Here is a 27,565-nt window from a genome sequence, read left to right as displayed (position 1 = left end):
AAAACTACATTTCCCACTATGCTCCGGGAGCCGTGGCGAACACAAATCGCAGACCGCGCATGCTCGCAGTTGCTGTCCGGGGTAAAAATGGCGGCACTGTTGCTGCAGGAGTTAGGCGACTCGGAGATCTCTAAAATACCCAAAGCGGTTCAGAACAAACTGGAGAGGATTCTGTCGGACCAGCAGTATGAGATCGACTCCCTGAAGGCGCAGCAGGAGCAGTTTCGTGTGGATAACGGTGAGTGGTTTCCCGTTATTCCGCTTGTTAGCGCCGGTCCGTGCTAAGGGGCTTCCACTCGGCGTGACAGCGTGTTGTTTGAACGGAGCAAAGTTTTTAGTAAATATTTAGATTTTGAACGCACGTACACATCAACCGCACGTGTTCGATAGATTTATACGTCTCTTAAAGACAGTGGTACACGTGTATTGGCGGCTTTGGCTGCGTTTCACTGCCGGTTACAACGACGTGAAGCTAACTGATGCTAACGTGACAGCCCAATCATCTACTGAGCTACTTTAACAAGATTTAGCTTAGCTTAGTAAGAACCCACGAATAGCAAACTTATTATAACACTTATAAGGTTTTTGATAAAGTAAGTCACCAAAGTATGAGACTGTTGTTTTGGCCTCATGGACTCGGGTGACACACAGAATGATAACTGATGCTAACGTGACAGCCCAATCATCTACTGAGCTACTTTAACAAGATTTAGCTTACCTTAGTAAAAACCCACGAATAACAAACTTATTATAACACTTATAAGGTTTTTGATAAAGTAAATCACCAAAGTATGAGTGTTGTTTCGGCCTCATGGACTCGGATGACACAATGAACGATAACTAATAAAAGTGAGTGTTCAAATGTGATATTCATGTCTTTGTTGACCTTCCTCCTTCAGAGCAACACTTCTTTGAAAAGGTGAAACAGCTGGCCCAGTGTCAGGAGGAGTTTCGGGCCCAGACTCAAGAACATCTTAAACTTAAAGATGTGTCGACTAAGCTTGGTAAGAGTTGAACCCATTGCAATATCATAACTGACATAACCCAACTTACTCTAGAGTGAATTCTACGTACTTCATAATATTGTGTGTCTCTCTCTTCCAGAGGAGGATCTCAAAACGGTGCGTGAGAAGAACAGTGAATATGAGTCTGTCCAAGAGAGGCTGTCGTCTGAGCAGGTGAAATAGTGACACAAATTGAAATTGTGTTTTTAATTGAATGGGTGTTTGAACTGGCTTTTCAGCACACCATTTTCTAAACTGGCAATCTATATGTTTCTATGAATGTGGTTTTCATTTCAGACTCTGCTGTCAAAAGCCAAAGAGGAACTCGAGGCAGAAAAGCGAGATCTTGTACGAACTCTGGAAAGGAGATCTTTGGAAGTGGAGCATGTAAATGGTACCAACATTGTTTCAGTCTTTTGTTTGTATAAACTAACCATTACTTTGAAAGGGCACTTAAGTTACTTTCTGTTGCTCCACCAGATGACTTGAGGCAGCTCAATGATAAGCTGGTGGAAGTCAGCACCTCTAAGATGTCCTTGCAGATGAAGCTAGATGAGCTCGAAGCTGCCGAAGTCAACATTAAAGTGAGACACACATATATCTTTATCTTGCATTGATTGTTTATATCTTAAAAATACATTTGTCTGCAGAGGAGGTGACACTCTAAACAAGTATTGCCATTAATTGTACTTTGTCTGTCGTTACAGTATAAGGAAAAGCGAATGGAACAAGAGAAGGAGCTTCTGCATGGTCAGACATCTTGGCTGAATGAGGAGTTGAAGGCAAAGAGTGAGGAGCTTCTCTCTCTCTCCAGAGAGAAGGGAAACAAGATCCTGGATTTGAAATGCTCCCTGGAGAATAAAGAAGACGAGGCAAGTCTCTTTTCTTTATTTACATAAAGTTGACTTTATCTTGGCACTATTAACAAGCACTGTGCTAATGTTCACAATAGTTAAATTGTGAAGCTGCATTACGTTATAGAGCTAGCATGCTATAGCACTTACATGTCAGTACAACAGTAGCAACACACATGAATAGAGCTGGTGTGTGTGGACACTAGTTTACTCTTTTAAATCGTTGCCCTCATGTCATGGTCATCTCTTAAAGCATAATTAATACCCTTTTTATTGTTTTGTTTTTTACAGTTGAACCGACTCCAAGACCAAATGGCTAGTTTGAAGACTTCAAATGAAAATCTTCAGAGACAGAGCGAGGACATGATCAGCAAACTGAAAGACGTATGTGGTATTTCTTCCAGTCTACCTCGATTCTTGGCTGAATTTATATTTGGTCATGTGTATTCTTCAGTGTTTTGTATTTATTGTTTCCCACTGTGTTAAGATTAATAATTGAAGGTTTAAGTTAATGACTGAATCTTAACTTATTTTAGGCCAAGGAACAACAAGCCAACGTGGAGGAAAAGTTCAGAAATGAGTTGAATGCCAACATTAAGCTCTCCAATTTATATAAGGTAGGTTCACGTGCATCACAACGAGCCTGGATGGCCTAATGTATACAAACATAACATGTTCTCCCAGCTCAGTAAACTTGGCTTATTTTGGGTTTTATTTGCTCTGAAATTAGTTTTACACATTTATTTATTCTGTGATTTTATTATCAATGTTAATATTCAGAATTACTTGTACTTGCAGGGTGCAGCTGCTGATGCTGAGGCAAAAAGTGAAGAGTTGAATCTGGCTGTGGAGGAGCTGCATAAACTGTTAAAGGATGCTGGAGAAGGTTTGAGGCCTCCACAGAATAACCACAACCACTACTCACAAATCATCACTTAGTACTTTAGTTCTTCCTGGTTTGAATATGCTTTGTTTAGCATTGGGGTCCAACTACAATTTCCTTTCTTTTCTCCCACAGCCAACAAGGTCCTTGAGGAGAAGTTACAGGAGAGTAATGGTGCCACAGACAAGGCTGTCGCTGAACTAAATGAGAGGATCCAGAGTCTAGAGAAAGAGCTGGATAATGCCAATGATCTGCTGTCGAGCTCTAAACTTAGAGGTCTGTTTTTCTTAGCAGTTTTAGAGTCTGGACATATAAACAAGTCCATGACAGATTTTCAATCTTGACTTTAAAATAAGCCAACCAAAACAGATTTTCATGGAAATAATGACCTGCGATGTGTCCTCTCCTTTTCTGTCCAGGCCCACTCGGAACATCATCTATGCTGACAGAAGAGCAAATGACAACAATGTCTCCAACAGCTGCTACTGTGTCCAAGATCAAACCTGGTGTGAAGCTCACTGAGGTTTGCGCAGCTTCATTTCAGTATTTATTAAATGTGTAAAGTTCAGTACAAACTGTAGTAGAACTTGGAAATGGGCTGGGGAAGATGGTTTGTAAGAAATAGATTTAAGGTCCTGTGAAGTGCCACACATGGATTCCTAGTATCATGGTTAAGAGTGTCCCGTCTGAATTTGGACCTAAGTTCTGTTGTATGCATTTTCACACTATGCATTGTGCTAATTGCCCAATACATTTTTATTTTCTTGTGGACTCTGTTATTTTCTTATGATATTTAATCTGTGTTTTCAGTTGTATACTGCCTATGTGGAGAGCCAGGAGCAGCTGCAGTTGGAGCGCCTGGAGAACAAACGAGTCAACAAGTACCTGGATGACATAGTTCAGGAAGTGGAGGCCAAAGGGCCCATTCTTAAACGGCAACGGGATGAGCACGAGCGCATGCAGAAGTCGGTGGCCAGTCTGTCTGCCAAGCTGGAGCAGGCCATCAAGGTGCATAATCCATGGATAATATATGTTGTGCTACATAAACACTTTTTTAAATTTTAAGTTACTAATCTATGTCTAAATGTTTGTGTGTCATTTTTTGATTCAGGAGGTGCACCGCCTGCAGAGGGAGGCTGATGAGGCCAACAAGCATTCCTCAGTCTTAGAACGGGACAACCAGAGATTTGAACGGCAGCTGTCTGATATGGGTCAGCAGGTGGGTTCACTCTCTTTCATCCATCTTTTTACTTGTATTTTTTTTAGATGTTGAACATTTAAGATCTCTAATTTCTCCAAATGTATAATTTTTTTAATTTATCTCTTCCAGGTACGTGTGCTGCTCATCGAGCTTGAAGAGGCTCGTGGAAACCATGTTGTTCTCGAGGAGGATGTGAGCTCAGCCGACATCAGCAGCACATCAGAGGTGATCAGCCAACATCTGGTGACCTTCCGCGGTGTGGAGGAGCTTCAGAAGCAAAACCAACGTCTCCTGGTCGCCCTCAGGGAGCTCAGTGATGCCCAAGAGAAAGAGGAGTTTGAGGCCACTGTCGGCAGGTATGTACAAATTATTTTTCTCTCTCTTCCAACCAATTACATGAAGCTTACAGAGGGTGGGAAATTTAAACAAATTAAATATTGTCTTTAACATTTGCTACAAAACACAACTATAGGTTTTCTGTCTCTAGCATCAGATTCTTGATGCACTCATTATCTCCCTCGTAACGTTTCAGACATGGGGAGCTGGAGCAGAGTTTGGGGAAGGCTCAGGTGGAGCTGGAGTCCCTGAAGGAGCAGCGCAGTCAGCATAACAAAATGACTGAGTCCATCGTGAGGCAGAGGGACATGTACCGTGTGCTGCTGGCTCAGGCCACTGGAGTGAGCTTTCCTCAGCAAGGTAACACTGATGAGATGTAAATGGACTGATCTGTAATTGACACAGCACAGGGACATCGGGAACATCCACATGTAGCAGCTTCTGTTATGAGGCCAAGAAATTCATAGTAGTTGGGAATTTCTAAGCATTTTTTCCCCCCTCTCTTAAGATGCACCAGCCGATGAGTTCTCCCTGACCTCCACGCCTCGACGCTCACCTGCAGCCACTCCCACCACAGGAACGCCCACTGCTCTTGTCTCCATGGCATCAGAGTCTACTGAGGCTCTGGAGGCCAAGGCTGCCCTGCGACAGGTCAGTGCTACATTTAAACCGTGATGTGTCAGCAATATTACTGGGTTTTTTTTCCCTCCCAAACCTGATTGTTATTGTTAATTAGTTGACTGTTAAGCAAAAGTACAGATTTCTGTTTATCATAGAATAATAACAAACGTATTGGTTATAGATTAGTATTAATACAAAAGTCCTCCATTGCAACCACCTCCTGCACCCTGAGCTTTCTCATGACTACCACAAGAGGGCAATACGTCTATGTTGAGAAATCTGCACTTATTTAAATGGCCCTGACATGATTCCTTGACTTTCTTGCTTAATGATAAGAGAATAAGAGTGAAGGCAGGTTATTCTAGAAAAGAAGTTACAGATTTAGGTTTCAGTGAACATTCATGACTGACTATTAACTTTTGGTATGATGCAGAAACGGCTCTTGCTGTGTTGATAGAAAATAATAATATCTCTTTGGATCTGCAGTTGCAGGAGGTGTTTACCTCTTATAAAAGGGAGCGTTTGGAGAGTGACAAGGCGTCGACTGTGCAGAGCGAGAAGTTCCAAGAGCAGCTCTCTGACCTCCGCTCCCAGAATACCAAAATATCAACCCAGTTGGAGTTTGCCTCCAAAAGGTAAGTTTGAAAAACGTGAGCAGGAACAACACTGATGTAAATTGCTTTGGGGAAGTAAAGCAAAAGTTTGCCATCTCTGAGACACCATAGATCACTAAAAGTGACTTCCATCTCTACAACGCCAGGTATGAGATGCTCCAGGACAATGTTGAGGGCTTCAGGAAGGAGATTGCCTCCCTAAGAGAGAAAGAACAGAAGATGAATGCTGCTAAACAGAAGCAGGAGCAGACTATCCACACTTTGAATGAGGATCTGAGAGCTGCCAAAGAGAAACTCTCCATGGCGGAGGTTTGTCTTTATTCCACCATCCTTTTGCCTTTTCAAGTTGTTTTTTATGGCTGTGTCTGAATTCCTGAGAATTTGATCATCACTCCGGGGAATTATAGCAGTGGATTTGAGACTGTTCAAAAACAATCCGTCAAAAGGAATTGCTTATCTGCTCCTGTGTCTTAGGGCTGCGCCGAGGGCCTGCGTAGGGAGAGAGACAAGCTGAAGTTGGAGGAGTCCAGAATGATACAGGAGAAGGAAACAATCCAGAGTCAACAACAGAGCCAGACTATGCTGCTGACCAACCTCCAGTCTATCCAGGTAATCTAAGAGTGTAAATTCTGGTTTCTTGGACATCATACAACAGGGGTGTCGAACTCATTTTCACCAAGGGCCACATCAGCATAATGGTTGGCCTCTAAGGGCCAGATTAACAGTATGAATGTAACAAAAATTCAATGTAATTTAAAATAAATGAAACTACAACTTATTATATTGTTAGATAACTGTTTCTGTTATTTATTATGTATTCAAGTCAAGGGGGGTAGGACTATGGCACAACCAGCATATGACAGAAGCAGCAATTTACAAAACAATGAGGTAATGCTGCCTGTCCTTGAACACACACAAGTAGATCCCTCCTCATCCTGAGACGCCATCTCACACATCCTCATTCATAGATCATGTTCTGGAAATAACAGACACAAAACAAAATGCCAGCACAATCATTCATTTTCACACATATTCTACTGTTCTTAGTCTTGGTAAATAAAATGCATTTATTAAATAAAAGTAAAAACTTAGTGGAAAAAAAGGATTTATGAAAATGCTTACCTATTTAAAAAAAAAAAAAGCAATTTATTCTCTTAGCTCAAAAAATCGTTTGAGGACTTTGCTCCTGCTCAGCCACCTTAGTTCTCTATGGTACAGCACATCTCCGTGCTCCGAGCCCGTCTCCTGCAAGAGCAGCTGGAACAGCTGCCGATTCAGGCCACGCGCCCGAATAAAGTTCACTGTTTTCATGAGCGTGGTCATTATATTATCCAGCTCCAGGACCTTTCCACACAGAGCTTCTTGATGGATAATGCAATGATAGGTTATCAGGGGCGTGTGACATTTACTTTTTGCAATTTCTCCTTCACTCGTTAAACCAAACCTGATTTTCCTCCACGCATAGCAGGTGCTCCATCTGTAGTTAGTCCCACCAACTTTCCCCACGGCAATTTATGTTTACTTACGGACTTCTCCACTGCCGACACATTGTGGTCCCATGCATGGCGGCTACATCCAACAGCTCTTCAATGACTGAGAGGTCCAGCTTCACGCCTCTAATAAAAATTGATAAATGCGCTGTATCCACGTTGTCTGCGCTTTCATCCACAGCTAATGAAAAAGCTAGACAGCGCCTTGTCTGTGAGATACGTTACCTTGGCGGGTTCATCGACATGCATTGTGGGAGATGTAGTTTACGGTCAACGTGCGCTTTTAAGCAGCATACAGTGAACTTTTTTCTAGGACAATAATGCACCCGCTCTCGCCTTGAGATTGACACATGTGTCATACAAGAACCTTTTAATAATCTTCCTCTGAAGCTCTCTTTCTGAGGCATGTATGTAGTGTACCTTGTCTGATTCCCTTTTTTTTTTATTCACTTCACTAGTCCAAAATAACTCTTTTTCCAACACATGTCATAAGAGCAATACCTTAAATCTTTTGTCTGCCGTCAGCAAATATAAGACAACGTTTAATTAAAAGTTGGTTTTAAAGGACCTAAAACAAGTAGAAAATATTAATAGTACACCTGACAGGGAATGGAATAAGAGGGAATGGTTTGGGCTCGTTCTCTCATACACACAAACCTAGTTCATGTTGTTAATTGATGTGTTGTTCTAGGCTACTCTTGAGCGTTCAGAGACCACCACACGCCAGCGTCTTGACACCCAGTTGGAGAAGCAGGAACGGGAGATCTCCCAACTACAGAAGCGGCTGGAGAACGAGGTGGAGCAGCGCCACATGCTCACCAGGAACCAAGAAGTAAGCAGAATTTACTGATTTAATGTAAACGGATTTTGGTACAATTTAAAAAAACTGTAGATATTGTAGAAGCTTCAGACGAGGGATATTTTATCTGTACTCTTAGTTTAATTTTGTAAATGGTGTGGGAGCAGTGGTCAAACATCTTCTAAACAAGTTTATCCTTAACACCACAGTCAAAGCCTTTTAAAAGTTTCCGTTTGCCCTGTTCAGTTATCAGCAGAAGATGAACATTTCAGATGTTTCCACAGAAGACTTATACTTAGTTTCTGAGTGATGGAAGAAGTCTCCCTACATATCCTCGCTTCATCTTCCGTAAAAGCAAATAAACACGGATATCAAAGGGGGTAGAGAATTCACATATCTGGCTAGGGGATTTCTCAATGTCCCTGATTTCTCACGCACAGATCCAGTTAATGGAGACAAAGAGGCAAGTGGAGACGCAGGTTGCTCTATACCAGAAGACCAAAGAGCTGCTGAGTGCTGCTGAGTTGGAGCTCAGCTCCCTCCGGCTGCAGCAAGGCAGCAGCGAAGCACACCATCCCCTGAGTTGCCCCTCCACACCCACCACCAGAGGTTGGCACAAACACGCACCCTCTCACTAAAGAAAATATAACCACCCAATGCACATATGAATCTTTTCATGTATTGGCTCCAATATATTTTGTAATTCTCAGGGGTATGTCTTTGGAAGCTAAATCCTTTATTAGTGCTTGTAAATGTATTGTCTGTGTTATAATTGTTCACTATAATTACCATTTATGAGCTAGTTTGTAGTTTAGGGAAGATAATAAAGCTCATGGAAATTGCATTATTACATTTTAGTAACCAAGATTTAAAATTGGCCCACATTTTTACATGTATTCTTTATACTCATATACTCGTTTTGAGTGTTTTAAAAAAAAGCCCCAATTAGGTCATTCTTTCTTTGGGTTCTCAACCCAGCTTCATAACTATATAATGGTGTTTCATTAGTGTGTCCTTACTCTGTAATGATGGCACATTAATTGCACTGTTGTCAAACTGCATCACTCACGAATGTTGCTGATTCTTTCCAGGCCTGCAGGTATCAGATCAAGACAGAGAGCACCTTCAGGGCCGTCTGAGGTTGGCTGAGAGCCGCGTAGAGGAGCTGGCAGAGAGCCTGAAGGCAGTAACCTCCAGCATGGAGCAGTACAGAGCCATGGCTCAGAGCCTGGAGGAGTCCCTGGATAAAGAGAAGAAGGTGCAAAACAAACACTGTCTGTCATTGTGTGACCTCGTAACTCCAATTGACTGCAAGCACATAGAGTCGTTTTAAAAGTTGTATGAGCGCTGTAGGAGGCTTGTAAATATGTGTTACAACCCAGGTATTGGTCGGACGGTAAAACATTTCCTGGACAAAGTCAGCGTTAAGTTTGTTGCCTTTTTTAAGTAAATGTAATCCACTATGTTAATGAAATGTTAATCAGTTACTCATGAATGATTTTAGCTTTTTTAACAGTTAATATTGCACATTGGGAAATTTTGCTGATTATTATTGTTTTAAAAAAAAAAATTGCAATTGTCCAGGTAACAGAGCAGGCACGCTCATCAATTGAAGCCCATATGAAGGAGGCTGAGATTCGGCACCGAAAGATTGAGGAGAAGCTTCTTGAAGCAGAGAAAGAGAAGCAAGGCCTAGAAGAGCAGAAGAAGATCGCTCTGGCTTCACTGGAGGAGCAGGTAAAGTGTTGTCCCATATTAAGTCATTCCAAACATTTGTTTAAAAGTTTTAGTTTTTGTTGTTGATACAAAATGTATCATTTTACTTTCCTTAGAAAAATCGTTAATCTTTGCGTGTGTATCTCTTGTTAGATAAACAATCTAAGGAAAGGTTTAAGCAACGCTCAGGCATCTCAACAGGCGGCACTTCAGCGAGTAGCACTGGCTGAAGCTCAGCAGCAGAAGGCGGTTCAGGACAGCCAGGAGCATGTAAGCACCTTTTTAATAAAGATGTGATGTGTATTTTCATTGAAACAAAGTTAATATAAAGTTTACTTTCCCATTTCCAAGGCTAAGCTGGCAGCAGAAGCACAGGATAAGTATGAGCGGGAGATGATGCTGCATGCAGCAGATGTGGAGGTTCTGCAGACTGCAAAGGCTCAGGCGCGGCAGGCCGTCGAGCTCAAACACCAGTTGGAAGAGAAAGTGCAGAGGGTCGGCACTGAGCTCCTGGAGGCCAGAATCTCCTGGGAGGAGCAGGAAAAGATCCTCAAGGTTGGTATAGTGTATAATGTGATTTTTTTTTTTTTTTTTTTTTTTTTTGTTAGGTTAACTTTGAGTTTACAAATAATCTTTGGCACAGTGCAATCCTAACAAAATCATTTGTTTCAGGGCCAAATATATCATCACCTTTTTAATGTGCAATGCTTATTTCCCATTTGCCTATTTTTAATGAAAGTTTATTTCTTTCCTTATCATATAGGAGGAAATGACAAAGATTGAGAGTCGCTTTGAGGAGTTGCAGAGACAGAATGTTCTCCTGCATGAGCAGATCCAGGCAATGAGCAGCAAGATGGCTGAAAGCTTGCAGCGTGCTGCCAGCGAGAGTACTATGAACATTTCCATGAGTGAAGAGGGCAAATCTCAAGACCAAGTGCTTGAGATTCTCAGGTAATGCAGCCTATATCACACGTGTGAATGAACAAAATGTATCCAACTACACTAAAGAACAAATATCCCGTAGAAATTTGGCCCCATTTGACAACTGGTCACATTGCTGATATATTTTCTTTTAAAATGTCTTCTAAATTTTGGCACCTTGGTTTGTTCTAAATCTCAGGTTTGTGCGTCGGGAGAAGGAGATAGCAGAGTCCCGTTATGAGGTTGCCCAAGGTGAGACTCTGCGTCATCGGCTGAGGGTGGAGCACCTGGAACGAGAGCTGAAGGAGATGCAGGACAGCTTGTGTGCTGCAAGGGACAGGATGCAGGTGTGTCTTTATTCTTGTCAACACTCATTTCACAACACACACTTACCAGTAATGATGCTTATAACAGCTGCTTAAACAAGATTAAATTGGTGCTTGGCAGACTGTCAGTTTGGTATGCAGTTCACTCTTGTTCTCTTCACTCATTTATGTTATTATAATTATTTTCTTATGTTTTTTTTAATGTGTGCAGCAAATTTAGTCTGTTTTTTTAATTACGCCATTTCTAACAACAAGAAGGTCAAATAAAGATTAAGACTCATTTAAATATATCTAACCTGGCCACTATAATTAATACCTAGATTTACCTAATATGACTAAAAGCCAAATGATGATATGACTCAGGTGACTGCAAAGAGTCTGGCTCAGCACGACGAGCTGATGAACAAGACAGAAACGATGAGCATCCTGATGGAGACCAACAAGATGCTGAGAGGGGAAAAGGAAAAGATGGAGCAGGAGCTGCAGCAAACCCAAGCTAAGGTATCGGCTCCATTTTATTCAGAGATTCCTTTTACAATCCGGTTATCCGATAATATACTCGGTGAACCTCCAAATAGACTTGGTTTCAGCTCGTCTTCCGTGTTTCAGTTGCAGAAGCTGGAGTCAGACCTCCTGCCAATGCAGCAGGCCAACTCTGAGCTGAGTGAGAAGAGTGGCATGCTGCAGGCGGAGAAGAAGATCCTAGAGGAGGAGATCAAGCGCTGGAAAGCTCGAACGCAGGTCAGTGAAAATACTAATCTGATAGAGAGGCCTATGTGAAAGGTGACGTTTACCATTCTCTATTAGAAAAGTATTCAATCTCTAGAATGAAAAGTGATTTTCTTATTACCACTAAATCCACTTTTTGTTCTTCTAGCATTTGGTGAGTCAACAGAAAGATTCCGACCCAGAGGAGTACAAGCGTCTGCACTCTGAGAAGGAGACGCATCTCAAACGCATCCAGCAGCTCTCTGAGGAGACTAACAGACTTAAAGCAGATGTGGCCAGGTATGGGATAATGAATGTCACAACAACATGTCGCACAATATTTCTGTTCCACCTTTTTTATTAATTTTACAACTCTTTCAATTTCCCTCAATAGGAGCAGTAACTTGACAACTACCCTACAAGGCCAGATAACGAACTTGCGTGACAGTATGGGTAAGCTAACCGAAGAGCGCAATTTGCTGAAGAAGGACGTGGATACCAAGAACCAGGAAATCCAGGAGAAGGTTCGAACTATCACGCAGGTCAAGAAGATCGGGCGACGCTACAAGACTCAATATGATGAACTCAAGGTGGATCATGACAAGGTGAGAGCTCAGCAGCTGTTGTCAGCACAGCCTTAGTCTTTAGACCAAAGCATTTAAAATGATCATGTATCTTTTAGTCCATCTTTTCCTTTAGAACAAAAGCATATTTTCTGTGATTGTTTAAACCTGTCAATCCTTCATGCTGTTTCCTCCAGATGGTGGCAGAGGCCGCAGCAGGTCCCTCCCAAGAAGAAGAGGCTCGTCAGGCGTCCGCTCAGGAACTCCAGAGCCTCAGAGATTCTCTAAACCAGGCTGAAGCCAAGATCAAAGAGCTGGAAGGACAGCTGGAGAACATAAACAAGGTTAAACCTAACACACATGCTTTTCTTAGTCTTCCACAAGTTCCCTTATGAGCACAGAGGCCTTTTTTACATTCATATAATTATTTGTGTCCCATCTTTTTTGTCTTTCCCCAGGTGGTCACAGAGCGTGAGGCTGAAGTGCGTAACACCCAGGAGCAGTCGTCCAGGCTGCAGACAGAGCTGACCAGGCTGAGGCAGGATTTGCAGGATAAGACTTCACAGGAGGACACGCTGAGGCAGCAGATGACCAACAAAGAGGAGAAGACCCGAAAGGCCCTGGTTTATGCCAGACAGAGGATCAACCAGCTCACTGGTGAGACTTTGTCTTTTACCAATTGGTCTTTCTGATATTTTCCGTTGTTTTTTGGGGGTTGAGATCTCACACAAATTTCTCTCCAGGCTCCAAAGACTCGCTGCAGAAGGAAAATGATGAGCTAAAGCAGCAGCGTGAGGAGCTGGAGGTTCGAGTGAGCGCTCTCAAGTCCCAATACGATGGCCGCCTGAGTCGGCAGGAGAGAGAACTGAGAGACCTGCGAGGTCAACAGGAGCGACAAGAGCAAAGAGATGAGCCAGCTGAGGCAGGTCCTAGCAAGGTGAGAGTCCGCTTCGAAGTTTTCACAAAACAGATATTTTGTAATTAACCACTCCATAAACTTTATTCCACTTTCAAATCTACCTGAACTTTTAAGGTTGTTTATACAGCCATAGACTGTTCTAAGTATTAAGAGTTTGGTGGTGCAAAGACTTTGCAGCTCGACCATAATGACTCCATCCTGATTTTCAGACCCAGGAGCAGCAGAGGAGCACAGAACAGAGGCAGATCAGTCTGAAGACGACTCCAGCTGCAGACAGGGGCAGGTAAGACCCACAACAACTGAAACCACTGCAGTGAGACATGGACAGAAAGGAATGAATCTACCACATGTTTCCTACGGTTCTGTGATGTTCGCGAGTACATCTCCTTTGACTTGTTCAAGTTTTACCTGAATCACTCGTTCATTAGAGGAATCTGTACTAATTGATCTTTGCCTGTGTCAGTGCCAGCACCTCAGAAACTCCAACTGCCAACATTAAGCCAACGCCTGTAGTCGCAACAGCCGGAAAGCAGCCGGTGAATCCGGGGAACAAACCCACTCCAAGAGCAAGCATTAGGCCGATGATCACTCCAGCGACTGTTCCCACACCTACACCCACAGCTACAGTCATGCCCACCTCTCAGGTGGAGACCCAGGAAGGTAGGTCGACCGCTCTAATCCGCCAAATAACTGTTGTTCCGAGATATTTACCTCAGTTTGATTAAGAGCACGGCCAATTCGTTCCCACTCAGTGTCGAAAGTTCGGTACATTTTTCAGCATTTCTAACTTTGCTTCAACTTTATGTGAATCTCTTTCCACTAACTGGAATTTCTCTACAGCCATCCAGTCTACTGAAGGCCCACCAGTGGAGCATGTGACCGTGTACGGCAGCGCCAGTGGCTCTGTGCGCTCGGCCAGCCCCAATGTCCAGACGTCTCTAGCCAGCCCCATGTTGACCGTTCAGCAGACACAGACACAGACTCAGACGACAGCGTTTGTTCAACCAACACAGCAACAGAGCGTGAGCCATGCAGAGCCAGCCAATCAGGAGCCACCAACCCTGGTCATTGAGGCCACACCCAGTTCACAGGTGGAATGGCCTTCGACTTCCTCCACCTCATCTATGTTTGGAACTGGTGAGAAGCTTTACTCATTTAAATGAGTTAATCCATTTGTAAGTCATAGTGCTGTGTTTTGGGTTGGTACAAGAAGAAGAGATAAACATTTTAAAATAGTTTTAAATCCACAAAAGGCCAGTTTTTGAGCAACATTAATTTATTCGCTCAGTTTTAAAATATATTCTTAATCTCTTTTTATTTGGGGCATTTGGAGTATCACTGTGAGAGAGAAGACTCAACAATATCCATCAATTATCTCCAGTTTCAGGAACTTCCTCCATGTCCAAGAGGCCTCGAGAGGAGGAGGAGAGCAGCAGCATGGTCCCTGAAACAGAAGCCCCCCCGGAGGACACCTCCAGGGCTCCTATACCCAAGAAGCTACGCATCATCCAGAGAGTGGGTCCAGAGGTGAGGGAGCCGGTTACACAGAAACCTGTTGGACAACAGACATTTTCCTTGTTGTTGATGATGTGAACAGAATTGGTGCAGCTCTGACAGTGTTCTCTCTCTCTCTCTCTCAGGAGGAGGTGCTGGCTGAGGACAGTGCTGAGGCTGAGAGCGTCGTGCCAACAGACAGTCAAGACAGTGTGGAGGCAACTCAGGTCGGTCATAGAGAGAATATGATTTTCCAAGATGTGAAATGTTTTTCAATCCCTCATTATCTTATTTTGATGCTGTGAAAGAGTCTTTGCAGTAATAAAACTGCCAAACCTTCATTATCATCCTCACGGCTCCTGTTGTTTCTAGATGTAAAATGGATCAAGTCTCAGTTTTCTTTTATTTCCTTGAGAGGATGAATATGGTGCAAGTTTTTCCATATGTTTTGTTCATGCTGGTCCTGCCCCACTGCACTGTTTTACCATAAGGCCATCTCTATAGCTATTGCTCATGGTAAACAGTTGTTACCACATGTAGGACATTATGTCAGATGTTAGTCAACAATTACAATCAGAAAAAGTTTTACATATTCATGATAAATGATGTAAATGTCGGTTGCGCACCCTGCAGGCGGAGGAGTTTCAAGCACTGGAGGAAGGAGAGGACAGCGCAGCCTCCCAGTCCGTGACTTTGGACCAAGAGATGACCCTGACGCAAAGTGACGCCCCCGACCAACCGTCACAGGAAGTTATCGTCATAATAACAGACACCGAGAGTGAAGAGGAGCAGGAAGAGGAGGAGGAGGAGGAAGACGAGCAGGTAGAAAGTGTTTTTTTTTTTAAAGGGCAAAGCTGCATTAGACACTAGCCACAGAATTGGTCTTTTAATAATGTCTTTATCTCTTGCCTAATGATTCGTTCGCTGCTCACTGTAGGAATGCGATGAGGAGGAAGATGAGGAAGATGAAGAGGAGGAGGAAGAAGAGGAAGAGGATGAAGAGGAAGATGAGGGAGGGATGGGGGAGGAAGGAGAGGAAAGCAATGAGGGCAGCGGAGATGGCAACGAGGCCTATGAAGAAGATGACACGGAGGTTTGATTGCTTATGACATATACAGACCTCTGTTACAACTCTGACCTTTTTACACGTCCTCACCCACACATGCCGTAAGCACATTAACCCCTCCCCCTAATTGAACCCCCTTCCCACACAGAGGTTTACGTTCCCAGTCCAGCTCACACACTCAGTTTTTCCACAGCGTCGCCCCCCCCCCCCCCCTTTTAACTGTAACTTGAATTTTATCCCCGTGTCGTAACTCTGTCTGTGTGCAAGCTGTGAGTGGCGACTCCGATTGTTTACTCTCTCACGCTGCACGTGGCTGCACATGTTGTGTGGGATGAGACAGTGTCTGCAAAGTGCAGCTAACAGTCTGTCACTTGTAATCTGCACCAGTGAAAGTTGTTCGAAGTTGGGAATCTGCAAAAAACACTGTGGTCCAGTCTGTTCTTGTGTTTTTTTTTAAGATGAAATAATAAATTGATTACTTGAGAAGGCATTTACCAGCTGCAACATTCCGAAAAGTTTAAAGCCAAGGGATGTATATTATGAAGCATTATTTTCAGAGCATGACATAAGTGTGCTTTTAAACTATATAAACAAACGTAACTCTAATCATGCTTAATAAATAGTTCTTACTTATTTAATTTATGCAGCTCTAAAGATTGTCAGTGTTTGCAGTATTCTGTACAGTTACTCAAATACTTGTATATATGGAAAGAATGAGTTTTTTTAACTGTCCTTTTTGAAGAGCATCTTTGTTCCCTATAGAAAGAAAATTATTCTGTATCTGGTTTTCTGCCATTTTATTCCTCGCGTCTTTACTGTGTTTGGAAAAGATCTCATAACGCGTTTCTCTCATTTTAACCAGCTTGTGTTCTGTACATTTTTATTTGCCCCAATTAAACTTGTAAAAATTCACCAGTGGTCTTATTTCTTTTACCGTCCGGTGTCCTTTATTATTCCCTTTGTCCTCTCCTTTCTCAGGGAGCTGACATCACAGACCCGGGCACGGAGACTGAGGAGAGTTTGGGGGCGTCTGACTCCACCCAGAGACCAGCGGATTCCCAGACACCCAGCTGTAAGATCCAGGAAACGCTGCTGAACGCACATACGTACATCCACACGTTACTCACACGCTGTCCCGACATCCAATTAGTTATCTGACACTGGACACGATGACTGGGAAAGATGTAATATGTTGTCGTCTGTCTAAAAGGAAGCGTGTTGCAACTGTTGGCCAAAATACAGGTCATTTTCATGAAGGCTACAAAAGTGAGACACATGATTCAAAACCTTTGGGTGTGTGTGTTGTAAACCTGAATATATTGAACTTGATTTAATCCTAATTTAATAATATAATATAACAAAATCTGGATAGAATAAAGGAAAATTCAAAAGAAATTTTACTTAGCTAACAATAGCTTTTATAGACTGAATAGATGAAGGCTGGAGATGCAGGTTATAACACCTACTCTCTTCATTAATCTACCTAGTTGATGTCAAACTAAAATCTTTCATTATCCCAACATCCATTATATATTTTTACATTCTGACATAATCAAACTGATGTTCTCTTATTTCAAACATTTATCTTAATATGAAATGGTAAATTTTTTTACCTTGAACATGATTTGTGCTGTTAAGAAGAAGATTGTTCGTTCAGGCCAGAATTGAATTAATAGGTAATGTGTGTTTTCATAGATCTTAGATCAGTAGTGTTAGTGTTTACATGGCTGATCCAGTGTCTGTTCTCCGAGTTAGACTGACCTCTGTTCATCTGAACTCTTCTAGGGATGGAGATGTTTTCTGGTGTACCCGCGCCCCAGTCGCCACGGAGGCCAACGCATCAGCTTCAAACCCGCCCGAACATCCACCCTGCCCCATCGTCTGAACTGGGACCACCTGCTCAGGTATGATGGAAGAGTAATCTGTTGTGTACTAATAACGATGAGAATAATTACAGTAAATATCATTATTTGGTGACATTTTTTCAATTTTTTTTGTATATTTGCTTTTCCTCCGGTTTTCTAAATATAATCAGACCTCTAAATTAATCTTTCACCAGATAAATCGATCACTTACCCTAATCAACTAATTTCTGTTATCAATAATCAGTCTTTTAATGTCTGTATTTCCAGCGCCTGCCTGCTCGGCGTCAGTCAGTGGGCCGAGTCCCTCAGCTCACTCCCGGGCCGCCGGTAAGAGCTTCAACTCTCATCTATAGACTGAGAACGTCATCAGACCTCAGTGTGAAACTTTCACTGTGTTCATTTCCCAACTCTTCTTCACCGTCTGTTCCTCTGCAGCAGCACTTCTTCGACGACGACGACAGGATGGTTCCCAGCACTCCCACTCTGGTGGTGCCGCACCGCGACGGGTTCGACCAGGCCGTCCAGTACGTCTCCCACACATGAACACACACCAGGAAGTCCGAACTCTCAGGACACATTTAATGTATCATGGTTATAACAAAACCGTGAATTACTTTATCTTATACTTTGAAATGTAACACAAATTTACATTTTTGGATCCTTATTTTTTTCTATATATAAGAATGCATAATTTCTTCAAACAAATAAATTCAGATATGTTTTGTCAGATTTTGGCATTTTTGTTTGGGGAAACAAAAGGAAGAGAAGCTGAAATTCCATGTAACAGTATTGCACTGAACGACTTCTGTGTGTGTGTTCATCAGTTCTCCGCAGGTGGCCGGTGTGCCTCGCTTTCGGTTCGGCCCTTCAGACGACATGCCCCAGACCAGCTCGTCTTCACACTCTGATCTGGGACAACTGGCATCACAAGGAGGTACTTCACCGATTTGTGTTGTACTAAGTAAAACAAATATAAGGTAACTGCAACTGAAAGAAGATATGATACTTGTTTTAAAAGCAAACACAATTCTTGTCTTCAGGTCTAGGTCTATATGAAAGCCCCTTGTTCCTCACAACTCATGAAGAAGAGTCTGGTGGACGCAGTGTTCCTACCACCCCACTGCAAGTTACAGCCCCAGGTATCTGTCTGTCTGTCTGTCAGTCTGATATGAAGGGAGCAGCTCTCTCTTTATTAACATACTCGGCATATTTCAGTTGTCCGTGTCGGAAAACTGTCTGTAATCTGTTTTTCTATCAGGTGCCAAGAACCCAAATCATTGAGTGAATCCACATCTTGTTTTTCTGTCCCGTGCTTCCAGTAACCATCTTCTCCGAGGCGGCCCAGTCTGACAGCAGTGAGCACGCCTCCCAGTCGGTTCCCATGGTGAGCACGTCCACACCAGGCCCGGTGGTGCCAGGAGCAGCCGGCACAGGGGAGGAGAGGGATGATGTCTTCCTGGAGCCTGACACTGATAGGTGAGACTGACTCCTCTTTGCTGTGTGTCAGTCGTGTAAAGTCTTTCACAGCTGTTGGAGCTCACAGACACTGACCTGAGACGGCAGCATCAAGTGTCTCTCCACTTTCTGTAGCTCCATCAACAATAAAAACCTTTAAGACTATAAAAGATGCATTTCAGGATTGTTTTGTTCACGGATGATTTTGCAGATTGCATTGCTTCGTGTTTTTATGTATTTATTAAAGCTTTTCTGTTTTCTCTGTGTGTTCCAGGCCCAGTGCTGAAGCGTCGTCGGATCAGGTCGTGTCTCAGGGAGACATGGAGGAGCAGAGTCAGCCGTCTGACAGGGCCGGCCTCCCCTCCACCAGCCAGGAGCCCTCCTCCAGCTCCGCAGGTACAGCGGAGCACCATGACTGTGCAGCTGTGAATCTCTGTCATGTAATCTCCCTTTTCTATGTAACTGTGATGTTCAGCTCTGATTGACACGTTGTGTTGTTGTGTGTAGATACAAGCAGCGCTGCGTCTAGACCCTCCCGACCTGGAACCAGCAGACAGCTGCAGCGCTGGCCGGAGAGCCGCGGCCGGATGAAGAGAGGAGGTAACACCTTCAAAAGTAAACACACCTGATTGGTTATTTACGTCTTAACTGGTGTAGCTCCAGTATATATAATAAGTGGGGAAAAAGTTTCAGTATTAACACAAATTCTTAACTATTTTCATCTCCAAGAAACGTATCACAAATGATATATAAATACTTGATAATGTCAATGATATTCTGACTGAAAAGTGAATGTGTTGGTTTAACAAAACTGTGCCCAGACCTGTTTACTGTTAAAGAAATGCCCTGGTTTACTACAGGGCAGCAACTAAGCTGCTGCAGCAACTCACACTTTGTCCAGTCAGGGCTCAAAGCTCTGAGTGCTCGTGTTCATCAGCTCGTCTTCAAATGCTAATTGAGTCAATATCCGTTGTATGTACGCTGCTTCAGTGGCTCCGGATGTTCCCATGAACACTGAGTTCATTGTTCAAGTGTGATGAGGGATTTTTGTAAGTTAGAAATCCAGAACCTGGTTGTATCACACTTGTCTGATTCTAACAAACAGGAGGCTTCCACACAGACTTTTACAACAACACTGATCTTTATTGTAAGTCAGAGGTTAAGTCCCAGATTTTCTAGAAGTTCTTGCATGAGTGAAAAGTGCGACTGAAGTCATTTAAACTAATCTCTCTTATTTCTAATGCACATTAATTGCAGTGTAACGTGTTTTTGGCTTTTTTACATGTACGTGTTCACAAGATTAATCTCCTGCATCATGACTAACTGTGCAAACTAACGCTGTTGCATTTGAATTACCAGTCATAGCCTTTACTACACGTTGGTGTGAGTTGTTGAGTTTTTATTGTAGATTTAAAAAACACAGAACGTCCATTACAATGCAAATACAGATTATTTTTTTTCCCAGGTGTTACAGGCTTTGTTTGAAATAATATTTCATGTGAACAGGTCAGTCGTTTCCTTCTCGGGGAACAAACGGCAGACGATTCGCCAGATGAAGAATTCATCCGGAAACTTGACGACCACGACTGGACGACTCCAGAAACATCCCACGTCCGTGTTCAGACTCTCGACTCGGTCCTGATATCCGTTCACGTGTTCTGAAACCTGTTGTTTTTATGTTCTGCTTTTGTTTTTAATGTACTTGTAAAGTACCTGTTTTGTAATCGCGCTCCATGGTGATGCGGTGGGTTTTAATAGGGATGTAATAAACGATAAGAAAGTTGGTGAGAAAAAACAAACAGTCTCTGGTTTTCATGTCCTCGGGCATTTGATGAAGTTGCTGCTCTGAGGGGACGCGCCGGCGGCCGCAGCGGCCATGACAGGACGGTCACCATCCAGCCTCACGCTGTAGGATTTGGCTGCAAAAGAAGCAAAATGGTTATTAGATGAGTTTTTCTGAGTTTTAAATTCATGAAGGGCATTTTGGATGTTCTTTTAAATACATGTGCCAGTTTCAATTTCGGTGAAAATGAATATTAAACAGTCCTGGCGATGGCGTTTTGTGGACATTGACCTTGGTCAGGTCTGATGTGTCAGGAATGATTTAAAACACTCGACAGTAAAGCCGTCCAGACATTATGCCAATATAACACTTTAAACTCAGTAAAATCTTTATAAGGAACTATAGGATTGTTTAAACTATAGGGGGCATCGTGGGAGCGGAACCTTTTCTTGTGGTTTCTCCGTGATAAACTTTTAGATGAATGGACACCTCCCTCAATGACCTTTCCATCTGTCTAATACTCCACTCCACCCTAACACACACCCACACACACATGGTTTCTGTTAGACGTCCCAGACTTGATGGGAATGAAGTCAAATGGCTTTCAGCTGAAACATGAAGGATGCTTCTTTAAATATAATGTACTCTGGATGGATTTCAAACAATAATACGGTTTCTACTTCATTCCTGTAAATTGAGAGGCTTATATTGAAAGCAGTATTTTTTTAATTAAGGGTGTGAGGTTTTAATCTGAAGTACACAGAGCTAAACTAACATTTCCTCTAGGCTTCCCTTAACTCCAACAAGGAGGCTCTATTTTGTTTACCCCTGTCTGTTGTTGGTTTATAAGAACTGGATGGATGAGCATGAAACTGGGTGGAAGGATAAGAACCCAATAAATGTTGGAAGTTACTTTAACATTGTAAGAGAAGGAGTTTTGCAAAATTTGTTTATTTTCTAAGAATAATTATTGGATCTTGCTGAAACGAAGGCTGATATTTATGTGCAATTTGATGCAGATCCCAATAAGAATCTATATCCAGTGAATTCTAATGTGGTTTCACAAGGGGACTGTTGGGACCTTGTGTGCCTTCTCTTTCTGTGATGATTTTACAGAACACATCTGTTGAGATGAGACCCAGTGGCTCCTTTACTGGTGTTGACTGTATGTATTGTCTTACATCTGGAGAAGACGTAGTATTTGTATCCCTCTGGTTCCCTGGTGCTGGGCACGGACACAGCGGCTGTGACGGTGGTGGGGAAACCTCTCCAGGACGTCCGGATGTTGATGACTGGGCCTAGAGCAGACACTGGAAACACATCAGGGTAAAGCGGGTGAGGAAACCACAGTGGGTGTTGCAGTGTTTTCCTCATCTCAAGTGTTTTGGCATTGACAAAATCCTATCCCTGTGAATGTTACACATGCCGTTTGTTATTTACCACACTATTTGCAACATGGACCTTTCTGCCCTTTTCACCTTGTAAAAGCATGACTCACTCTTTCAGAGAAGTGCACGTGCGGCCACACGGTCAACATGTTGAGTCAAATCTGTTCAAATACTCCCAGTGAACACCCAGTGAGTCGCCACAGTTACTGTTCTACACATGAATCTTTATACCTGCTTGTCGAACAATCCGGTGGTGGACATTGTGAACGACGGGGTACTGGACTTTCCTGCCACATGATGGACTGGTGCCAAACTGGTATGAGTATTTCTGGACCTGTCCCCCTGAAAGAAACCAATAATAATTTTAGAATCGATACAATAAAAAAGTATTTTGTACAAATAATAACACATTTAACAAAGTGAAACTAGTTCTTTTGTTAAATGAGGATGAAACACAGCGACGGTCATCACCTCTCTTGAAGAAGTACACGGACTCTCTCCTCCTGTTGTACTGAGGCACAGACAGAGCAGCAGTGATGTGGCCCCGCAGCCCGTCGAAGCCGGTATTAATGACTTTAGGATAACCACTGTCCAAAGCATCATTGTCAAATCTCCAGTACTGAGATCCCTGCACACACCACAACACCATGTGAGCACAAACAAAAATGTCAGACCTGGAGGATGTACCTGGAATTTGAAGCAGCAGAATAAATTTATGACATCTAATAAATCCCTCAAATCCAGCAAAAGCCCACGTTAACACAGATTAGGGGAGAGAAGTTGACCTTGAACATGTATGTTTTGCCGTGACAGCTGCAGCGCGTGAACACAGTGTCAATGGGGGATGGGACTCCCCACACTTGTGTGATGCCTCTGGCCGGACCCGGCTCCCTGTGTCTGTTCAGCAACCAGAAGTAGTGTCCTGTGAAAACCAATGTTATGAATAAAACACTTGAACACATCATTTGATATCGTGTAGATCAGAGAGGACCTTGGCACTGACCTCTGAACACCACCACCGTGCCGTTCCTCAGGGTGGTAACTGCCCCCACCGGGCGACCGCTACACAGGTTCGTATCGTTGCTGTCATCTTGAAAAAGAAGGATTGACGAGTAATGAGACGGCAAATTGTTGTGTTAAAGGAGCATCTTTACATTTCTATCAAATTCATGTAAAACAGATTCCACACTGGAAACAGGAAACAGGAACTGGAGTCTAATGATGAGTTCTCACCTGCCTGGTAGTCTCGTGGATTGTATATGTTCAGAGCTTGTTCTACGGCCACAGGTCTAGTTCCTGGGCCTTTGGGGGGGTCTTTGACCAGAATTGGTTTAGCTGGCAATGGCGAAGGTTTGATCTGGGGTCGCTCGGTGGGTTTGGATGGTTGGGTTTGCTCGGTTGGTGAAGGACTGGTTTGCTCGGTGGGTTTGGACGGACTGGTTTGCTCGGTGGGTTTGGACGGTTGGGTTTGCTCGGTTGGTTTGGACGGACTGGTTTGCTCGGTTGGTGAAGGACTGGTTTGCTCGGTGGGTTTGGACGGACTGGTTTGCTCGGTGGGTTTGGACGGACTGGTTTGCTCGGTGGGTTTGGACGGTTGGGTTTGCTCGCTGGGTTTGGACGGACTGGTTTGCTCGGTGGGTTTGGACGGACTGGTTTGCTCTGTGGGTTTGGACGGACTGGTTTGCTCGGTGGGTTTGGACGGACTAGTTTGCTCTGTGGGTTTGGACGGACTGGTTTGCTCGGTGGGTTTGGACGGTTGGGTTCCCTCAATGGGTGTGGACGGTTGTGGTTGCTCGCTGGGTTTGGTTGGTTGGGGTCGCTCGGTCAGGTCTGTGACTTTCACTGGATCTGCAGTGGCAACTTGTGGTGGAACCTCATCTGTGGTCTCGTCCTGTGCTTCCGATGTGGACGAGGGAACGTGAGTCGTCGGGGCATCGAGCTCTGGGGAAACACTGGTGGAGGGATCTTGAAGGCCCGTTGTTGAATCCTCTGAGTTGCTCTCAGTATTTAGTGGATCAGTGTTGGAAGTGGTTTCGTCAGGGATGGTTGTCAACTCCAGCGTGGTGAACTGTGACGCATCCGCGGTTGTGTCGTCCTGTGTGAGTCCTGTAGATGCTGAAGCTGCTGTGGTGAAGGGAAGGGTTGTGACCTCTGGATTATCAGTGGAGGCTTCCGGCAGATCTGTCGTCTGTGTTGCAGGAGAAAAGTCGTCCTCCGGTTGGACGGTTCCCTGCCCTGCTGTCTCCGGCTCTGGGCTGCTGGCTGTGGAAGAAACCTCTGTCTGGGCTGCAGAGGTTGGTGTCGGCTGGTCCGGGACCTGCTCTGTCGTGGCCTGAGCGAGGGTTGTTCCTGGATCACTGGAAACTGGAGGTGAACATGATTATCAAATGTTAGGTTTGAATTAGATTAGAATTACCCAGTTGTATCAAGACTTATGTCTCCACATCAGAGAATATCATGTCCTCCAGTTCAGAGTTCAGAGACAGGGAGCATTGAGATGTGTGTCCTCTCCCTACCCGTGGGTTCATCGTCTGTCTGAGTCGCTTCTGTCTGAGAAATGACTGTGACCGTCTCGGGGGTGAAATCCTCAGTGTCCGGCTGCAGGGTGGGTTCAGTGGAGACGTGATCCAGGGGATCAGCTGTGGACGACCCATAACCACTGGTGCCTTCAGGGACTGGACTGGTCTCCTCTTGTCCAGTGTTGGTGAATTCCCAGTCCGGAGGGAGCTGGTTGTTTGTATCTAGAGAAATGAAAAGCTGTGTGAACCCACAGTCATAAAAACAACTAGAGAAAGAGCTTTGATAGATTTATCCTCACTGCTCACCATCACTGGAGTCATCTGGTAGATATGAGGTAAGACCAACCAGAGGAGTTGAATCTTCATCTGTGACAAAACAAATCAACGTTCAGTTTCAACACCACTGTCTTTATTTCCCCTGTATGTGTTGGTTGCACATCACTGAGGCTGTGGCTCTCCACATGGAAACATCACAACATGTCTTCCTCCTGAGAAAGAAGGTGACGAGGATGAAAGAAACTCCACCCTCCCAACTATTCCAGGCCAGCTCCTGAATTAAACCTATGGAGAAAGTGTTCTGTCATGGTTTCTTGGCTTTCTTTCCTCTCTTGGGACTGAGCCTGTGCCGGTAACCCTCCCACACACTCATCACAACACTGCTGCCTTGTGTTTCTCTTGGCCTGAGCGCCTTGTTCTCTTGGCTTGTCCTGGTGAGACTTGGCCCCTGGAACGAACCAAAACGACCGAGGTGCGGTGGTCGAGGGTAAATGTCGTAAATCCTGTTAAATGAATCAGGTTCAGCTCATAATAATCAGTGATGATAATAATGTAACATGGAAAAAAAGAGAAAGGCAGTTGAGCACATACCAATAATCCCCACTCAACCCAGCTCCACCAAATTGCTTACACTTATAGAAATCAGTTCCCTAAAGATGCCTGGCTTTTTCCACCAAGATCCATGAATCCTTCTGTGTGAAATGCATCTCAAAAGGTTAAAGAAAGAGAAAATAAAGTCCTGGATCTGTCCCCTGATCCAGATCCACACCAACATTGTATTCCCTGACCCAGACTGCATCCTTCTGCCAAGTTTCACGATAATCAGGCCTGTAGTTTTTGTGTTATTTAGATTACAAACAATCAGAGATACAAAAGGTAATAGGTAATGAGTTAATAATATTACATAGAGTACATTTCAAACAGTCACCTGCTTTGTTTTCCTCGCTGAACGTAGAAGGCTGCTCCTCTGGTCCCAGCAGAGGCGGCTCTGTGGGAATTTTTCATTAAATAACAAAGATTAGCGAGCCCTGAAAATATTTCTCTTGAATCCTTAAAAAACTGAAAACGTACAAAAAGATTTAAACCTGTTGTCAAGAGATATATACCTGTGGGTTTGTTATTGTTTACACTATCGCATGAACTAGTCTTCACTGGTGCTGTTGCACCGGCTGCTCCACTGATTTCCTCTGCAGGAATTACCAGGACAGAAAATTTAGTCAAATGGAAACCAATGCATCGGGTTCAGATATCATCGCACGCTTCTCCATGCTCATGGTGCGGGTGAGAGAGGTGAGGGCTGATTTTAACATGCAGCCATGCTTTCACACGAGCATTCCCTGTATTTGCCGGTCACATATCAAACGACCACCAAATGTCAACAGACGACACCAGACCAGACGATGAATGACCACTTAGTAATGACAGAAAATATTACGGTGATACCACAGAGTATGAAACGGCGGCGAGGGGGGGGGGGGGGGCTGTGTGGACGTGAACATGCAGAAAGGGACACGTGATGACTGTCATGCTGAACGAGTGGGACGAGGCTCACCCTCTGCATCACAGTGGCTCTTGTAATCTGGACAACACTGCTTGAACTTGAAGCAGTCCGGGTCGCAGGTGCACCGCCGGCCTCTCTTGAAGGATTCTCCACATCGACCCTTACATGAGCTTTCTGTCGCACACAAACAGAAGCCGGGCTCAAGACACTGTACAATAAGACCACACAATGCTGAATACATTCATCACATTAATAAGGTATTCAAGGGTTATAGCATAGGACACATTGCTCTCTTAGTAAAACATGAGAATCCCAATTCAACATCTGATCAGTAAAGCTTGCACAAACAATAAAAAGATAGTTTGAATAATATCAGGGCTTAAAGACTCACTTGTGGTGCATTGAGATTCATAGTCATCGCAGCACTCTCCATAAAGCAGGCAGGTGTAATCACACTGGCACATGTAACCCCTGTAGTACTCAGCACCGCATCGTCCTTTACAGCTCGCTGCAGAAAATCCATGGAAGGTCAAACGACACCCACACTTTTAAATGTTCGGTCCATTATTCCACCAGAGCGGCTCGACCCTCTGCTCTATCATTATTTGCAGGGTAAACATGAACGAGTGACAGCTCAGCAAACACACAAATCAATATTCCACAAGTTATACTCACTCTGAGCTGCACTAAGTGTGACGGCACATGCCAACAAAATACCGGCACAAAGCAAAGTGGAAGACATCTTCAGTTCAACCTGTAAAATGATACACAAAAAATAATAACTGCATCAGATCTTTGTGTCAGTGGCAGATGTATGTAAATCCAGTGTGATCATATATAGAACTTTACTTTCAGGTTAAGAGAGAACATGAAAAGTGTCTTACCTCTGTCTGCTGCTGCTGCTGCTGCTGACGTTCAGACTCCTGCTGCTTTTAAAAGCCTGTGAGAGAGCGGCCGACTGGACGGCCCTTTAATTGGCGAATCCGGTCTAATTAAAAGTTGTGGTGAGCTCACAGGCTGGATAGGGAGGATCCTCCCATCCAGACCATATAGGTCCAGACATCATGATTCCCCGCAAACAGCTGGAGGCACATCAACACACATCTGTGCCAGACAGACGGCTGACCTCACACACGTCTGGGCGAAAGCAAAAGTGTGTGTGACCTGTTAGTCACACGTGGGTGGACGGGACACATTAAAATCATCATAGACGGATCAGGACCATGTCAAACAACTTAGCTACAGTCTGTGGTTAATTTTTTA

The 27,565-nt window shown here is 43.8% G+C and overlaps 2 protein-coding genes across 7 annotated transcripts; one reads left to right on the top strand and one right to left on the bottom strand.

Moving 5' to 3' along the window:
* Positions 1-61: 61 nt before the first annotated feature.
* On the top strand, positions 62-20,634 carry tprb (translocated promoter region b, nuclear basket protein). 2 transcript variants are annotated; one of them, XM_053430475.1, is made up of 51 exons: positions 62-238; positions 900-1,004; positions 1,105-1,178; positions 1,302-1,398; positions 1,485-1,588; positions 1,712-1,876; positions 2,150-2,242; positions 2,395-2,475; positions 2,657-2,744; positions 2,877-3,017; positions 3,161-3,264; positions 3,552-3,749; positions 3,853-3,960; positions 4,072-4,298; positions 4,475-4,638; positions 4,787-4,929; positions 5,386-5,534; positions 5,660-5,822; positions 5,988-6,122; positions 7,695-7,835; positions 8,243-8,411; positions 8,894-9,060; positions 9,387-9,539; positions 9,672-9,788; positions 9,870-10,073; positions 10,282-10,469; positions 10,639-10,786; positions 11,129-11,266; positions 11,375-11,506; positions 11,643-11,773; positions 11,868-12,078; positions 12,234-12,380; positions 12,495-12,693; positions 12,780-12,973; positions 13,165-13,238; positions 13,419-13,615; positions 13,796-14,092; positions 14,337-14,482; positions 14,596-14,676; positions 15,083-15,271; positions 15,387-15,542; positions 16,494-16,587; positions 17,301-17,419; positions 17,648-17,707; positions 17,816-17,904; positions 18,205-18,314; positions 18,421-18,519; positions 18,700-18,856; positions 19,110-19,231; positions 19,343-19,435; positions 20,342-20,634. In XM_053430475.1, exons 1-51 carry the CDS (start codon positions 88-90, stop codon positions 20,389-20,391), a joined length of 7,062 nt encoding a protein of 2,353 aa, XP_053286450.1. In that variant the 5' UTR covers positions 62-87; the 3' UTR covers positions 20,392-20,634. The 2 variants fall into 2 exon arrangements, with proteins under 2 accessions (XP_053286450.1, XP_053286449.1); XM_053430474.1 differs by having other exon boundaries at positions 19,343-19,450.
* Positions 20,214-27,513, bottom strand: prg4b (proteoglycan 4b). Of its 5 annotated transcripts, XM_053430477.1 has the most exons (16): positions 27,187-27,513; positions 26,978-27,056; positions 26,694-26,810; positions 26,354-26,476; positions 25,908-25,988; positions 25,730-25,789; positions 24,832-24,891; positions 24,523-24,747; positions 23,519-24,370; positions 23,240-23,467; positions 23,010-23,096; positions 22,792-22,928; positions 22,478-22,634; positions 22,238-22,348; positions 21,800-21,928; positions 20,214-20,754 (listed from the first exon to the last, which is right to left on the bottom strand). In XM_053430477.1, the coding sequence occupies exons 2-16, from the start codon at positions 27,042-27,044 to the stop codon at positions 20,648-20,650; spliced, it is 2,541 nt and encodes an 846-aa protein (XP_053286452.1). In that variant the 5' UTR covers positions 27,045-27,056; positions 27,187-27,513; the 3' UTR covers positions 20,214-20,647. The 5 variants fall into 5 exon arrangements, with proteins under 5 accessions (XP_053286452.1, XP_053286451.1, XP_053286454.1 ...); XM_053430476.1 differs by having other exon boundaries at positions 23,240-24,370; XM_053430479.1 differs by lacking the exon at positions 25,908-25,988 and having other exon boundaries at positions 23,240-24,370; positions 27,187-27,512.
* Between the last annotated feature and the right edge of the window lie 52 nt (positions 27,514-27,565).

Source organism: Pleuronectes platessa, chromosome 9 (genome assembly GCF_947347685.1).
Source record: "Pleuronectes platessa chromosome 9, fPlePla1.1, whole genome shotgun sequence".
Classification (NCBI taxonomy): Eukaryota; Metazoa; Chordata; class Actinopteri; order Pleuronectiformes; family Pleuronectidae; genus Pleuronectes; species Pleuronectes platessa.
Note: the sequence above shows the minus strand (reverse complement) of the source record. Positions and strands in the feature narration are given on the sequence as shown.

What these genes read in the sequence shown, in the direction of transcription:
- tprb (XM_053430474.1), top strand. Translation starts at nt 88, where the DNA reads ATGGCGGCACTGTTGCTGCAGGAGTTAGGCGACTCGGAGATCTCTAAA. An exon ending in CTCCACACCCACCACCAGAG is followed by an intron (nt 8,412 to 8,893) that starts GTTGGCACAAAC and finishes GATTCTTTCCAG; the next exon opens with GCCTGCAGGTATCAGATCAA. An exon ending in GCTGGAAAGCTCGAACGCAG is followed by an intron (nt 11,507 to 11,642) that starts GTCAGTGAAAAT and finishes TTGTTCTTCTAG; the next exon opens with CATTTGGTGAGTCAACAGAA.
- prg4b (XM_053430476.1), bottom strand. Translation starts at nt 27,044, where the DNA reads ATGTCTTCCACTTTGCTTTGTGCCGGTATTTTGTTGGCATGTGCCGTC. An exon ending in CACGGTGGTGGTGTTCAGAG is followed by an intron (nt 22,929 to 23,009) that starts GTCAGTGCCAAG and finishes TGGTTTTCACAG; the next exon opens with GACACTACTTCTGGTTGCTG. An exon ending in CCGGATTGTTCGACAAGCAG is followed by an intron (nt 21,929 to 22,237) that starts GTATAAAGATTC and finishes ATGTGTTTCCAG; the next exon opens with TGTCTGCTCTAGGCCCAGTC.